At 33.6% G+C, this 16,757-nt stretch overlaps 1 protein-coding gene across 5 annotated transcripts in view; it reads left to right on the forward strand.

The window, feature by feature from the left end:
• The window catches only part of CNKSR2 (connector enhancer of kinase suppressor of Ras 2), a 286,604-nt gene that overhangs the window by 161,876 nt on the left and 107,971 nt on the right, over nucleotides 1–16,757 (forward strand). For all 5 annotated transcript variants that reach the window (XM_070291444.1, XM_070291441.1, XM_070291442.1 and 2 more), the window contains 2 exons: nucleotides 6,182–6,315; nucleotides 11,525–11,736. In XM_070291444.1, coding sequence (XP_070147545.1) covers nucleotides 6,182–6,315; nucleotides 11,525–11,736 — 346 coding nt within the window. The remainder of the gene's footprint in view (nucleotides 1–6,181; nucleotides 6,316–11,524; nucleotides 11,737–16,757) is intronic.

Consider the following 16,757-nt stretch of genomic DNA (forward strand, 5'->3'; position numbering starts at 1 on the left):
TAAAAGAGATGTATGGGAGAATTAGCTGGACACTGGTGAGAATATTGATTGAAATCATCACTGGGAATCAACAATTTTAAACATTTAGGAACCCAACTTTTTTTTTTTTTTTGGTGAAAATGCATCTCAAAAATAATCACTAAAATCAGTGCTGGAATTCGATTTACTGATACAGGTTTCATTAGACATTTTTAATGTAAAATGATATCAAGCTGTATGGTTAGAATTGCTCCTAGACTGTTCTAATCCGTAAGTCTTTTATATTGAAGTGATCATTTTTTGTGTGGTTTTTGTGCTTTTCACTTTAAATGTTATTGCTTAGCATTACCTTGATGCCATTTTTACAGGATATTTAAATTAAATACATTTGCGCAGAAAGAAATGGAAAGCAAATAGTCATAGTAGTCAGTTTTGTCTATCAACTGGTGCAGCGACTGAAGAACACTGATAATGTTACATCTCAAATACATAGGAATATGAATGGTTGAAGTCACTGTAAAAATAAAAACATAAGCAATAATAAAATTTATTTTAATATGAAAGTTATAGGATGGGGTGGCCAAAGAAACATTAGAAGCAAAGTTTATATGTTTCTGAGAATTTTGCTTTAAAAGCATGTTTTGGAGGAAGGAAGGTAACTAATATTAGATATGACACTAGAGAAGAAAATAAGTTTTAACTAAAAATGTAATTGTGCTGACTGGGAGGCAGAAACAATTACATGTTTTACATGCTCAAGTTAGTAAATAGCTGTAAGCAGTTGTCACATCAGATTTTTGTTCACCAGTGTTTAAGCAAATTAATTAAAGGATCTAAATCACATTTGTGGTTTTCAACCAAATGCTTTCAAAATGTCAACACAGACTACAAATAATCACCTAATATAAAAAATTATTTTTTAGTTTTTCTATTCTTTGGCTTCCTATTCTTTCTTTAGTTAATATCCTAAAAATAATGTGTAGTGTAAGGTGAAAAAATTGGAAGCTCAGTTTTAATGTTGCAGTGTTAACTATGCCCATAAGAGTGGACAGCATAAATACCGTAGTGGTAGTTTCAGTAGTGTGCAAATTTTGATGATTAATTGGAAAAAGCCATTTTTTGATGTGATTCTAAAGTGTATATTATTTGTGTGTTATATAATCATGTACATAATTTTATGCCCATAGATCTGTTTTTAACTTATATAGATAAAGCTTCCTGATCAAATCTGTGGTTGAAAAAAAATGTTTTTTTCTTTGTAGTCTGATAAGAAAGAGAAGATTACATGCTTTAAGAAGAAGACTCAAGTCTTTTGTATTTATAAATTTGTATTTTAGAAAAAGCTGAGAAAAAAACAGAGTGGGAGAATTTAGAATACATGTGTTTCTCTTACTTAGACTCTTTTCAAATCATTGAATACTTAAGAAAATCTTAACCCAGGAAAAATTATGCCCAATAATTTTCCAAATTAGATCTAGTATTCTTTATATGATCAAGAAATTTACAAGATTGTTTGCAACTTCTTGCCTCCCAAAATCCAGAATACATTTTCTCTGGAGCATTTCTTTAGATGTCTCAGAGTTGCTAACATAAAACAATATTCTGGTACTTGTTTTGGAATTATAATAAAAATGTGTTTGAACTAAGGGCTTGTGTGAATGTTCTGTGCTAAAATAATGGGGTATTGTGTTCCAGTTGAGTCTGTATTTATTCCCAAGAGTGAAGAAAATTAATGGCCAGGTTTTCTACTTGATGTAATCACTCATATTCCAATGAGTATTTTCCCTCTGGAAGACAAAGCAAACTCTTTGTGATATTTGCATTAGTGAGTTCTACAGATAACTGCATAATGTGTAATGCACCATTTTCATCTTTTAACATTGGGGCAGTCTTTATGTCATTGATTCCATTCAAGTCTTTATATAGCTCTATGAAAGCTGGGTCACTTACCAGATAGATGGACAACTAAATTAAGATATGCTTGCCAGGAGTTCTTAATATGTAAAATGTTTCCAATAAAACCTTTAACTTTAACTGTAGTTTTTTAGGTATAGCCGCTCTTCTCTCATAGTCTTTAAGGCCGTATGGTTTTCAGAGGTACATTAATGCCTTCCAGATGTGCTCAGTTACCTTAGAGATGTTAGAATCTCTAACAAGGAAAGGCCCTGAGCCATCAGAGGACTTAAAGTGAGATTTCAGTGATCCCTTACAAAAGCTGAAAATTTTAGTTTATACTAATCACAGCCTCCCAATGATGTTTAAACTGGAGGAGTAGGATCTTTTTACTAAATTCATCACTCATGATTCAGAGGAAGATTTGTGCCGTGCCATATTTTGGGATACAGTTTAAAGGTATTTATAGAGTTCAAACTGACAATATGAGAAATGTATGTGTACGTAATATAATATACTTCTGAGTCCTGTTCATAGTAGTAACTTATCATTAATTGACTAAGGTTATAACTGTATACTTGAAGAGAGGCATATATGATCATTTTATTTACGATTTGGATATTTCAAAATACGCATGCCTGTGCCCCAAAAAATCTGTCATAGATTTCTTTTAGAAGAGTAACAGTATGTATGCAAAATATGTTCTTCCTGTTGGGGCTTCATTGAATCTGGAAGGAAAGCTTTGTCATTAGAACTATTGAGATATGAAAAATAAATTTTGTGGAAAGGTCCTTTCAGAAAATAAACCCACTTGGATAGAATCCAAGATGGATCCATGTCATCCTTGATTGCATACCGAAGTGGATCAAGTTATACTGAAGCTTCATGCTTGCTTGAGTTACAAGATGCAGTCTTAAAATACCCTTGTATTTTATCCATAAGTGATAATAATTCTTAATTTTCTTCCTATGCAGATTTTCCCATTATAAGAGAAAGAGTCAAAATAGCAAAGTGGAACAATTAAAAAAAATATTATCCTTTATTTCTACTTTTTTCCCTTAAATTGGAAATTCTTTATAGTACAATGGTAAACTACTTTCCTTATACTATTTTATGAAGAAATTATTAAAGTAAATGTTACCAAGGTAGGAAAAACTATCCTTCTGCATTATTATACTCACATACTTAGGTTTTTGTCTGAATTCAGGCATATGTCTATTTTGAATTAAATCCAGAGAGAACTTTTTGATTGAGGGAAGCTGTGTTTTCCACTTCGTGTGTGTATTAGATAGTTGGTGGTAGGTATAATTTTAATGGCATTTGTTACACCTAGGAATTTCTCACTGATAATTTCAACTAATAGCATCATTTATTCTGTGCTTTATTTAGTCATATTTTGCCTATCTTTCTAATGTTCTTTAATGCCATTTTCATTCTTTTGTCATTTATATTTTGTAACGTTTCAATTCTTGTCCTAACTTAGAGCTTTTTAAAGGCGTTATAAATTATCACAAATTTCCTTTGGGGTTAAGTAGCTATTTCCATTTTCCCATGGAGATTCTATTTTGCCATACTTTATTTTTCCATTGCTTAATGTCTTCTTTAAAATATTCTCAAGAATAATGTTTACTTTTTAGTTTGAATTAGCTTAACAAAAATATACTGAATAAATTTATTATTTATCATGTGTCTTATACTTAGTACAAGGCATACTGATTTAATTAGCTAGATATCAGCATAACCCAATTTAAATGTTTTCTATGATTTACCAGTTATAAAGTAACTAGTAAGTAGAGTTAACTGAATCGACTAATTTCTTATTTCTCTGAAAGTATAAGTTGTTTTTTTCAACGACTTGAATTAATTGAACCAGCTGAGACAATCAAACCTGTTATTTGTTTAAGTATATCTGTCTTTTTCTTCTACATTTTTGCTAGTTTAACTGTGCTGAGAACATTAATAGCAAATCTGTGCTAAAAATAGAAACCTATAGAAAATATCAATTTGAAGGAAGTTGACATGACTAATATTTAAAGTTCCTGGAAGGAGAAAGATCAAGTACCCTAAATAGACAATCCTTGTAACACTCCAGGCAGAAGAAAATACTTTTATTGGTCCTTACCTCACACTTCACTTGTAATCACTGACTAATACTACTCCTTTTTTCCTTCCTTCCTACCTCTTTGTTTGGGGAGGACAGGGATAGATACCAAGAGAAATTATCTTTAGTTCTACAGATGGTAAAATAAAAGGAGAAAAGTCTCCAGAATTAAAGTAGTAATCCTAGAAAAGAAGAAAGAGAATAAAAAATGTTTAGATTATTTTTTTAATGTTATGTTTTTAGAACTTGTTTTTAAGTTCACTCATAGTGTTAAAGATAATTTAAAATACGAGCATATTAGAGCATTTAAAAAGCATACTGAATATACGTTTTTCTCTCAGTGCATCAGTTATAGAAAATGTTGGCAAGTAATGTACTGTTTAATGAATGTTTTCTTTACATTTCTATAATTATGAAATTTTGTTTAGATTTGTTGTTTAGTGTCATTTGTATTTAATAATAAGATATCCTGACAGGAAAAATTTGTAAACAATCACATTACAGATCACACTTAACCTAAAGATCCTATCTTTCAAAGATCTATTGGAGAGACTTGTAATACATTCTTAGAAAGAATTTAATTCTTTATTTCCTCAGGCTTCATGGTGTTCATCTGTATGGGCAACTCCTGATTACCTATATAAATTTCAGGATTTCCCATTGCCAAAATTTTTGTTTCTAAAAGACACACATAGTTTAACTTAGTGCTATTCCAAAGTCAGCACATTTAAATGTAGTTAAACAGCATAGCCTTTACTGTATGCTTTCAAAATAGATCAAAATTCTTCGACATGTCAACTTTCAGACTTTTTAAATATCATGTAAGATAAAGTATTCTAGAATCCCAAAATAAATTATCAATTATTTTTCCCTTCTCTCTCTCTTTCTTTAATTTCTATTTCACATAGATTAAAACTTAACCATCATTTTGGCAGGATGTGTGATTTCAAGCTATTAAGGTGAGCTGTGTAAAAAGGAAGGTCAGAAACCATGAACTGAGCCATAAACTATGTAGCCTGCCCCAGGGACCTACATTGTATTGTGTTTATGCTTGGATTTTTGAACAAATTTTGTTTATCTGTACAAAAATATTGTCATAATATAAAATAGTTGTACTGTGCCATTTTTTAAGTGTCAAGCAATACATGTTAAAGTAATAGAACTATGGGTCTATATACAGCTATCCTAAAAGTGTTTTCATACTGGCTAAAATGGCAACATCTTGTCATGTGAAGATGCAGCTCATTTTGTGATCATCATTTTTGTTTGCAATTACATTGAAGTTCTTATTTCTCAATGTTATTGTATATGTAGCTAATCAGTCAGATATCTGTAAGATGAACATGTGTGAATTTTAGTTTCACTTTAATTTCTCAAACCACAATATCATTTCCAAATGCTGTGATGCTTAGAATTGGGAGTGTTCATAAGTTAATGCACCCTGATGTATTGCTTAATTCAGTAAATAGAATATCTTAATTTTAAAAAAAATATTTAATAGGTAAATACAGGCATGAAAATAAGATCTATAGATATACAATTAAAAGTTATTTTAAGCAATGGTAAATGTGTGTGCCTATGACAAGTGAAATGATTGTGTCACACTAATCACCATACTTTTGAAGATGTACCATAAAATGACTTTGAGAAGACAGTACTGTTTATGGAAGAAGTACATTTTCCTAGGAAATATTCTCATATTAGCCTTTCATACTCTATTTTTGTAACATTTTCTGAGAATCTGTGACTTTCTACTGACTTAGAGGTATAATGCATCTCTTTTGGGAAAAGATCTGAAATAATCTTTCTTGTATAATCAGTCAGGATATAACTGAACTCATTCTTTTGGAAGTTAGTTTTTATTATCTTTCTTTCAAAAGTGGGATTCTAACAAACCAAATTCAAATAAGTTTCTAACTGTGAGATAGATCTCTCCATTATGAAACACTGCGTGATATTATTACCTTACAAATAGCTTTAACTGATTATGCCACACAATAAGGTGAGTTAGGAACTAAATGGAAATCTGTTTGTTTTTGAAGATTCAAAGGAATATCCATGTGCTAAATAACATACTTCTTGATTTCAGCCAAGTTCAAAAACTTTGTAGAAATAGATCACTTAAAAATGATAACTATGTGTCATTGTTGTTGTTGTTGTTTGTGTGTTGTTTGTGTGCGTATGTATTTTCTTTTTCATTTTAACCAGCCTCTTATACCTAGAAGTCCCACAAGCAGCGTTGCCACGCCTTCCAGCACCATCAGTACACCCACCAAAAGAGACAGTTCTGCCCTTCAGGATCTCTACATCCCCCCTCCTCCTGCAGAACCATATATTCCCAGGTATCAAACTAACCATCATTTTGTTCTGTGTAGCTTCCAGCCAAAGACTGACCTCAGTGCATGAAAACTGTGAAAGTAAATTCTCAAGGAACACCTTGAATATTTTCTCAGTTAAGAATTCTGAGCACATTCTGGAAAAAAAAAAAAAAAAAAACATTACATTATAGAGACTGTGGGCTTCCCAGGTGGCTCAGTGGTAAAGAATCCTCCTGCTAATGCAGGAGATGCAGGTTCAATCCCTCAGTTGGGATTATCCCCCAGAGGAGGAAGTGGCAACCCACTCCAGTATTCTTGCCTCGGAAATCCCATGGACAGAGGAGCTTGGCAGTTCACAGGGTCACAAAAGAGCTGAACATGGCTTAGCAACTAAACAACATAGAGACTTGTACTCTAGTTAGTAATAACAATAACCATGATTTGTATTAAACACTCTACATTAAATATCATATAAACATTATCTCATATAATAGGAAATAATAGGAAACTAATATAAAAGTAACAATTTAGAATTATATTAGTAAGTGAAAAAAAATCAGTGAGGCTCTTTGACAAAGAAAAGAAATCTGAGGTTACTTTGGAGCATTCCATACTTTTCTCTAAATGACAAAGTTACAGGTAACTTTTATGCCTTCTTAAATGTATGTAATTAGGAAGTTTTTTTTTCTTGGATGATAATGAGAGAGAGTGTTTTTCCCCCCAATACCTCTGTATCTACAGTTTCCACTTGGTTAGTTCATTAATGTTTCTTTCAGAAAGTAGAAAGAGTTTGCAAGAGAATGAGTTGCTTTAAAAGCCTATTTTCAGATTTCTGGAGGCTCTATCTCTATTTCATGTTCCAAATTCCTATTTGAAATTCCTGGCAGGTGGAAGAATATAATTCTGTGCCATCATGCATTCTGTCCAAAAGCATTCTGGTTTCCAGCCTGTGGAATACAAAAATTATGGGAAAAGGCCAGCACTAAATGGAGATAATTAATACCAATCACAAAGTATTTGATTCAGTTTTTAAATTAGTTGTGCAGTCATTCAAAAACAATAATTTAATGTATCATGTTTTCAAGCTATACTTAATATTAAAATTCTTTATTAAATCAAAGCATGGAAATTCCTCTTTTTAATTATGTTTCATTATTCTTTAATACATCTAATGCTTCATTCTATTGGCTATGATGCTACTGACATTTAACAATCTAAATGCTACATGACAACATGGCATGTCTGCAAATCCTGTGTTGTCATCTAGTAATAAAACTACAGCCAATTTTAAAAACATTTAAGGTCTTTTTTTAAAATTAAATGTTGTGAGAACATGGTTTGTGAGAAGATATAATTTGCTAAGCTGGTATTTCAAAAATCTTACTAATATATAATTTGTACTCATGTTTGATTTACAATCAGTTATACAGATTCATTCGATATCCTAGTCAACTGTAAGTTGAATTTTAATTAAACTAGTGTTGGACTTTTAAAATATTCCTGTAAAAGGAACAATAAAAGCATGTGTATTTCAAATAGGAAATGCCTCTTTTGGTTTGTTTTCATTGGAAAGATTTTATTCAGGACAAATGATTATTTAAAAGACCTTATTTGTCAGAGTGCCACATGTCCAGATAAACTCAGAAAACTATTTTTAGCAAATCTCTGCAGTTTTTTTTATGTCCTTTCCTTTTCTCTTGGATAGGGAGGAACTTGTAGTAAAGACAATATTTCCTAGACAACATATTTAAAATGTATTTCAGAAGACAAGAGTGTTAAAGAATATAGTTCTGTCTTCCAAGAATATAGATATGTCCTCCATATCTGTGGTGCAGATATGAAGGCAATAGATTGAAGTCAATAAAAAGCTTTAAATATGCTATTTACAAAAACAGGAGAATGTAAGAGACTGAAGTATCAACACCATAGTACTTGTTTTGGTAGTACTGCTTGAATGCTCCATACTTTTCAGGAAAATTCATAATTAGAGTCTCATCTCTCACTTTAATTGATTCTTAGTCTAGTGTGTAATTTAACAGAATGTTCTAACTGTATTCTGAGTCAAATTAGTAGTTACCTAGTCACACAGTCATTTGATATATCAGTTAGAAAATACATATATCAGAGTCCCTTTGTACCACAGCCTCGTATAAATTATCAGCATTTTCTAATTTCACTTGAAGTTATAGTCATAAAAGTTTTTGCATTTGTCATTCTTTTATAGTTACAGCCATGGCATTTTCCCCCTTATTTTCATGATGAAAGATTTATCTAATTAAACTCATCTAAGCATTTCTTTTTTTCTTACATTAAAAACATTTGTCTTCCTGGGATAGGCATTTCGGTGATAATTTGAATTGTGAATAATAAAAGCTTTCTCATCTTAAAACCAAAAAACCTTAAAAATGCTAGGAATGATTGTCACATTAAGTAGACTTTTCTCCATGTGATTATCATTCTTCAAACACATTTATTCCAGTAAAAGAATGTGATCGCAAAAGTGACTTTTTCACTGAGAGGGAAAACACTCATATATATGATGTGAGTGAGGTTTAGTCCATTTTTTATTATATGACTATATACAATTTCATTATCAAAGTAGATAGTGAACTTTCATACTTAACCAAAATTCTTTATTTTATCTTGAAAACTAAGGATTTCTAATTCTTACACAACTATGAAGTTTAAGTACTAATTTATCTCATTAATTTTACTATGAGCCATTAAATATAAAGATAGTACAATGAAGCAGTGCTCTAGATTTTCATCGATTCCCTTAAACACTTTTTAGAGCAAAAGCGTAGGTTTATTATATTTTGGCCACCTGATGCGAAGAGCTGACTCATTTGAAAAGACCCTGATGTCGGGAAAGATTGAAGGCAGGAGCAGAAGGGGACGACAGAGGATGAGATGGTTAGATGGCATCACTGACTCAATGGACATGAGTTTGGGTAAACTCTGGGAGTTGGTGATGGACAGGGAGGCCTGGCATGCTGTGGTTCATGGAGTCACAAAGAGTTGGACAGGACTGAATGACTGAACTGAACTGATAGCTGTATAGGACTTCCCTAGTGGCTTAGATGGTAAAGAGTCCATCTGCCAATGCAGGAGACACGGGTTCGATCCCTGGGTAGGGAAGATCCCCTGGAGAAAGGAAAGGCTACCCACTCCAGTATTCCAGCCCAGAGAGTTCCATGGACTGTATAGTCCCTGGGGTCATGAAGAGTCGGACACAACTGAATGAAAAGACAGAATGCAGAATATGAGTACATATACTCATAGGCACACACACTTGTATATGCAAGTCATGTATCAATTAATTCTACTGTAAAGTTTGGTTTTGGTTTATACATTTCTTAATTTAGCTTTATTATGTGTATTTCATATAGACATTTCTAATAAATCTTCTTTGTTGGTATAAGGCCCCTCTTTCATATCACAATAGAATAAGGAATACCAGCCCTTCCCATTTTCTACCACAGGGTGTATCCCTATAAAGAGAGTATGGTGAGAATTGAATCACCCTCTGATCTCAGCTGCATTAATATTCATGTCACAGGACTGATAGAAACATCTGCCCACTTATAAAGAAGCATAACCTCCAGTGCCCCAGGTTCATTAGGGCTGTTTCCAAGCTAATTGCAGTGTCAGTTTCTTTTTGCTAGAGGTCTGACTTAACAAAAAGTGCCAGGCAATTTGTTCAGGAAAAGTTTTTAGCTAGCCGAAAATACATGTGCCTGGGTTTTATATTTCCTTCTTCTTAAGAACTAACTTTCATAGTTATAATTTGGTAAGCAGCAACACTTTTATTTAAAAAAATTAAGGAGTGCCAGCTTACTGATTCCTTCTTGAATATTATTTACTACTTTCTACGTAGTTCAAATAATAAGAATATAGTTCTCTTCATTTGGACAAACCCAACATATACCTGAGATATAGTATACTGTAGTATAATAGTATGGTATTTTTGCTGAGCTGAAACTCATATTTTAGAATTGACATTATATTTATAAGCTTATCACCATCTCATAAGACTTAGTAAGTCAATTAAAATTTGGTATTTTTCTCTGTTTTGTTTTAATTCAGTTTATTCTGTAGAGTTAAGATTTCACCCTTGGCATTTAACATAAAGTTAAATTTTATTTGGTTTGATAGGATTCATGGTTCTGTTTAGGGTAGAACTGGAACTAGAACTTGGAAGAAATAAAATTAATGATCCATGAAGAAAGAAATATTGCATTTGCATTTATAGTCATGTTCTAGAATGTGAGCTTCTCTAATAAAAATTTCGTAGCTGGTTAGTGAAATTATCATAAGATAACAAAGTTCATTTTAACTAATCCTAAATGGATTATTTCTACTGAAACACCACTCATTATGGGTCCAATCACCTGGGCTGTGTGATTAATACTTTGTGTGAGTAAGAGTTTTAGGGATCTCATAAATTATTAGAGATTCTTCTCTTCAGAATCCTATAGAAGAAAAAATCAACTTGTCATCATTTTAAATCCCATTCTTAAATTCTGTATATGATCAAGTTTCTCCACCCTCTCTCCCCAAGAAATGTTGCTAATATGTAATGAAATTTTGATATATCCATTTTGAATGAGTTCCAGGAACATATCTTTTTACTATTAAATTAGACATATACCATTTAAATACAGAGTGTAATTCTTTACACTAAGGTTATTTTATTAATAACAAACTGTTTGAAATTCTTAAAATACCAGTTTATATAGTGCTAACTTGGTTCTTAAAGTCACAGTACCCTCACAGAGGTGGTAGTTCTTAAATACATCTTTGTTTTTAAGCAGTGCAAATATTACCATGAATCAGTTAGATGAACTGGCAGAAGAAGCCTATATTGTTAGCATTGTTAATATTATACCTATTTTCTTAAGCAGTAAAAGCAATTTATGTGCTGAGATGTTTTCTTTTATATGCCATAGTATGGTGAACATGAACTAGAGCAGGAGTTAGATTATCCATGGTCCATGTCTAGCAGTGTCATTTATTACCTGTGTAACCTTTAGGCTAGTCATTCAATCTCTCTGAGTCTTGGCATTTTTTTCCCCCTGCAAAATAGGAATAATTAAAAATTGCCCTATAAACATCAAAGAAAGTTTGGAAAGATCAGAAGATATACAGGAAGGATATTATTACTACTTTAAACCCTCTGCCATTTTACCTCCCTAACACTTCCCGACATCCTTCTCCTTTACCCTTTCTTTAGGGATGAAAAAGGAAACCTTCCTTGTGAAGACCTCAGAGGACACATGGTGGGCAAGCCAGTGCATAAGGGATCTGAATCACCAAACTCATTTCTGGATCAAGAATATCGAAAGAGGTTTAATATTGTCGAGGAAGACACTGTCTTGTATTGTTACGAATATGAGAAGGGAAGATCAAGTAGTCAAGGAAGACGAGAAAGCACCCCAACTTATGGTAAGAAGTCTTCTCTTACGTTGATGAAGGAGTTTGTCTGGTATGGGAATCTCAATTTTTTTTCCTAGGCTTTTCGGTTGCGAAAATTACCTGAGAGCTTTTGAATCTTTGTAATTGATCTGTTTCTGTTGTGTGCTTCCAAGTGGAATCTCAACAATATAAGGCATGACATTAAAATTTATTCTAAATTTTCCAAAGGTAAGCAAGAATAATTGCCTTCCAAAGGCAGTGTTTTAATTTAACAATACATAGAAACCTTTTTGAATCACATGTAATTTTTGTATATCAGAGGTTGCCAAACTGAAGTAGTTCAAGAGGGTTTTTTTTCTTTTTTTAATCAATACTTAACTGTTAACATAACTTACTTAAAATCAAATTTCTGTATTTCTCAGATATTAAAAAAAATCTTAGATGGACTTTTCTGGGTAAAATTTCATCTTGATTTTTTTTTTAATAAGAAGTGGTAAATTTTGAGTGGATTTTAAATAGAAAGGACATGATATATTTAAAGCAAAGATGGGCCTAAAGTTACCATGTCCCAGGATTTTTTTTTTAATCTGGCTCCTATTTTTCCATGCATGACCAAGAAAGTAACCCAGAATTGATATAGTTTAGCTGAACCATTTGCAGATAAATTTGCCTAAAGTTAGAGTAGTAAATTCTTTGGTCCTCTTGCAAGAATGAATGGATTTAATTGGAATTCTGTACTCCTTGCTTTCCAGTTTTAGGAGAAGGGTAGGATCCTTGCTGATAAGTGCAGATTTGATCAGTAGAAGCTGAAGAGAAAGAAAGTTGTTTTTAACTTTCTCTTTCTACTTACCTGCCTTACTTGTTCACCATGGCCATATGCCTCCCTCCTGTGGTCCCAAAATATTGGTCATCACATACTTTATAACTGACACCCTATTTCCTTACAGCTTTTTTGGTAATAATGAGTAATAAGTATGGAAAATTTTGTCCAAAACGATCCTAAGTAATAGAACCCTACCTATCATGCTTTATATTACTCTCTGTACATGTGCTGTTTTTTCATGTGCTCCTCATTTATACAACCCTGGTGGCACTTATTTTGAACTGTCATAAATTGAAGGTATTTGCACCTTTGCTTTTCTCCACTATTGTAAACTTCTGCAGTAAACCTCTGCCTGCCATCTTCGTTATCCCCACCCCTGCCTCATCACATGAGATTTCTATTTTTCTGCATTCATTCCACAAGTACTTATTGACTATATATTATTAGATAGGCGGTCAGTTCAGTTGCTCAGTCGTGTCCAAATGGTTGTGACTCCATGGACTACAGCACGTCAGGCTTCCTTGTCCATCACCAACTCCTGGAGCTTGCTCAAACAAATGTATATCAACTCTTCTTTTTTTATGTCCCAGAATTTTCTGGCTGTTTTCTACTTGTATTGAAGTAGATAAGAATGTTTAAGGGGAAATTATAGTCACTAGATAAAGTTGATTATTGATAGCTTTATGAAAAATAGTTTACCAAGGCCTTACTTAAATAGCTGTGAACTGTTAGTTCCTTCAGACTATGGTTTAAAGCACCTAGTGCTATCATGTTCCACAAATCATACCTCTTCCAATAAAATAGAATATCATTTAAATTTTAGAAAATGTAGATATACTATAGATACCTAAAGTGTTTTTATAAACAACTTAGGAGAAAATAAATGTATATATACTTAAAAGAGGAATAAGGAAGTAAAAACAAAAGTTCTTTTACTTTTAGATTTGAAGGTGGTTTTTGTTTTTGTTTTTTTAATTTTGAACCTGAAATATAGCCTGAACTTTCACTTAGAGTTACTTTAGAGATACTCCAGCAGAGATTCCCTGGCATGACTGGAAAATTGTTCCATGTAACTAGCAGTTTAATGAATATTTACCTTTTTAAAATCAGATCTTAAGTAATAAAACCTACTTCTCACATACATGAATTTCGGGCCATAACATTCCCAAAGAGTAATTTATCTGTTAATACATTCAACTGATATTTGTTGTGTGTATAAAGTCAGCCAGGCACTGGGGATGCAAAGATGAGTAAAACATAAATCTTCCCTGGAAGGCAGCCATAGCCCAAAGGGAAAGAACAAAGAGATGCAGTGCAGCAGCAGCTTTAGGTAAGGCGGAAAGTGCACCAAGTGCTGCAGTAGCATGGGCGATGAAGTCCCAGTGTCTTCCTGGGAAGTCACATAAATACAAGTGACGTTTATGCTGAGTTTTAAATGATGAATAGTCATCATCCAGGGTTTCTCAGTGCTAGTTATCCCTACCAAATACTTGACACCCTCTCAAACCTAGTACTGAGATCTGAGAGTTTATATAAATCTCCCAGCCCATCCCCTAAAGGCCCCAAGTATTAGTAACTTCAACCCTTAATAAGTAATAATTGATGACAACTTCATTTAACTTATAAAATGGTCCCATTATATGGATCCCCAAGTGTGACAATATTCTCTTGGGTTTAAAAATAATGATAATGAAATGCTTGATCCTGCTGAAGTATATAAAAAAATAAACCCTGATTGCCAAAAAAAAAAAGTTCACAATTTATATTTTCTGAAAATGAGAGTAATTTAACTTGTTAGCACTTGTGAAATATTTTAAAATCATTGTATAAGTCCTTTAGCCTTACAGTTCAACTTAGTTCTTCATTGCAAATATCCTTATCTTCCAGTGTGTGGACTTAGCCTCCATTGCTACCTATTAACTTCCCAGTTACCTATTTACTCAAAGAGGTTCAGAGTTAAGATTTTAAGAGTCTAGATAGTGTTTTGAGAAGCAAAGGAGAAATATAATACAGTTTTTACTGTGTGCTTTTGTCTTCATTCATATTTTAAAGTTAGATATATAAGACAAAAATTAAAATTTAGAGACACTCTGTTATTAGACTCAGTGACAAAGAAACAGATATAAAGAAGAATATTTGAAAATATCCTAATCATGAACTTTATTTTAAGACTGGAGGTTTATTAAATGCTTTATCATATTTGTTAACCAACTTCTCAGTTTATATCATGGACCCACTATTTGTGGGTAAGAGTGAATTAAAAGATCAGTTATTTGCCCTAAGCCATAAGATAAATACAGTATGGATAGACAGTAGATGGCCTATCTAGAAAATAAGTAAATACTTGTTGAGCTTTTATGTATGCCTTTAAAAAGCATTGGGCTTATGCCATAGGTCAGTTGGTAAAGAGTCCAGCTGCAATGCAGGAGACCCTGGTTCAATTCCTGGGTTGGGAAGATTGGCTGGAGGAAGGATAGGCTACCCACTCCAGTATTCTTGGGCTTTCCTTGTGGCTCAGCTGGTAAAGAATTCGCCTCCAATGAGGGAGACCTGGGTTCAATCCCTGGGTTGGGAAGATCCCCTGGAGAAGGGAAAGGCTGCTGCTGCTGCTAAGTCGCTTCAGTTGTGTCCAACTCTGTGCAACCCCATAGACGGCAGCCCATGAAGCTCCCCCATCCCTGGGATTCTCCAGGCAAGAACGCTGGAGTGGGTTGCCATTTCCTTCTCCAATGCATGAAAGTGAAAAGTGAAAGTGAAGTCACTCAGTTGTGTCCAACTCTTAGTGACCCCATGGACTGTGGCCCACCAGGCTCCTCTGTCCATGGAATTGTCCAGGCAAGAGTGCTGGAGTGGGGTGCCATTGCCTTCTCCGCAGGGAAAGGCTATCCACTCCCATATTCTGGCCTGGAGAATTCCATGGACTGTATAGTCCATGGAGTCGCAAAGAGTTGGCACGATTGAACTACTTTTACTTTCATTCTAAAAAGCATTAACCCATTTAATCCTCACAACCCCGAGAGGTAGATAACTAATAGAATCCTTACTTTATAAATGGGTTAAATATCTTACCCAGCTAGTAAGTGGTAGAACCTTGATATTTGTTGACTCTATCAGTGTTACCAGCTAACTAAATAATATGAAAATATTTTGCTAAAATGTAGGAAAGTAGTTCAAAAAGGCAAAATGGTTGCCTGAGGAGGCCTTACAAATAGCTGAGAAAAGAAGAGAAGCTAAATGCAAAGGGAAAAAGGAAAGATATGCCCATTTGAATGAAGAGTTCCAAAGAATAGCAAGGAGAGAGATAAGAAAGCCTTCCTCAGTGATAATGCAAAGAAATAGAGGAAAACAATAGAATAGGAAAGACTAGAGATCTCCCCAAGAAAATTTGAGATACCAAGGGAACATTTCATTCAAAGATGGGCGCAATAAAGGACAGAAATGGTATGGACCTAACAGAAGCAGAAATATTAAGAAGAGGTGGCAAGAATACACAAAAGAACTATATAAAAAAGATAACTATGATAACCATGATGGTCTGATCACTCACCTAGAGCCAAACATCCTGGAATGCGAAGTCAAATGGGCCTTAGGAAGCATCACTACAAACAAAGCTAGTAGAGATGATGGAATTCCACTTAAGCTATTTCAAATCCTAAAAGATGATGCTGTGAAAGTGCTGCACTGAATATGCCAGCAAATTTGGAAAACTCATCGGTGGCCACAGGACTGGAAAAGGTCAGTTTTCATTCCAATCCCAAAGAAAGGCAATGCCAAAGAATGCTCAAACTATTGCACAATTGCACTCATCTCACACACTAGCAAACTAATGCTCAAAATCCTCCAAGCCAGGCTTCAACAGTATGTGAATCATGAACTTCCAGATGTTCAAGCTGGATTTAGAAAAGGCAGAGGAACCAGAGATCAAATTGCCAACATCTGTTGGGTCATCATTAAAGCAAGAGAATACCAGAAAAACATCTATTTTTGCTTTATTGACTATGCCAAAGACTTCGACTGTGTGGATCACAACAAACTGTGGAAAGTTCTTATAGAGATGGAAATACCAGACCACCTTACCTGCCTCCTGAGAAATCTGTATGCAGGGCAAGAAGCAACAGTTAGAACTGGACATGGAAAACCAGACTGGTTCCAGACTGGGAAAGGAGTACGTCAAGGCTGTATATTGTCACCCTGCTTGTTTAACTTCTATGCAGAGTACATCATGCGA

Source organism: Ovis canadensis, chromosome X, assembly GCF_042477335.2.
Source record: "Ovis canadensis isolate MfBH-ARS-UI-01 breed Bighorn chromosome X, ARS-UI_OviCan_v2, whole genome shotgun sequence".
NCBI classification, from domain to species: Eukaryota; Metazoa; Chordata; class Mammalia; order Artiodactyla; family Bovidae; genus Ovis; species Ovis canadensis.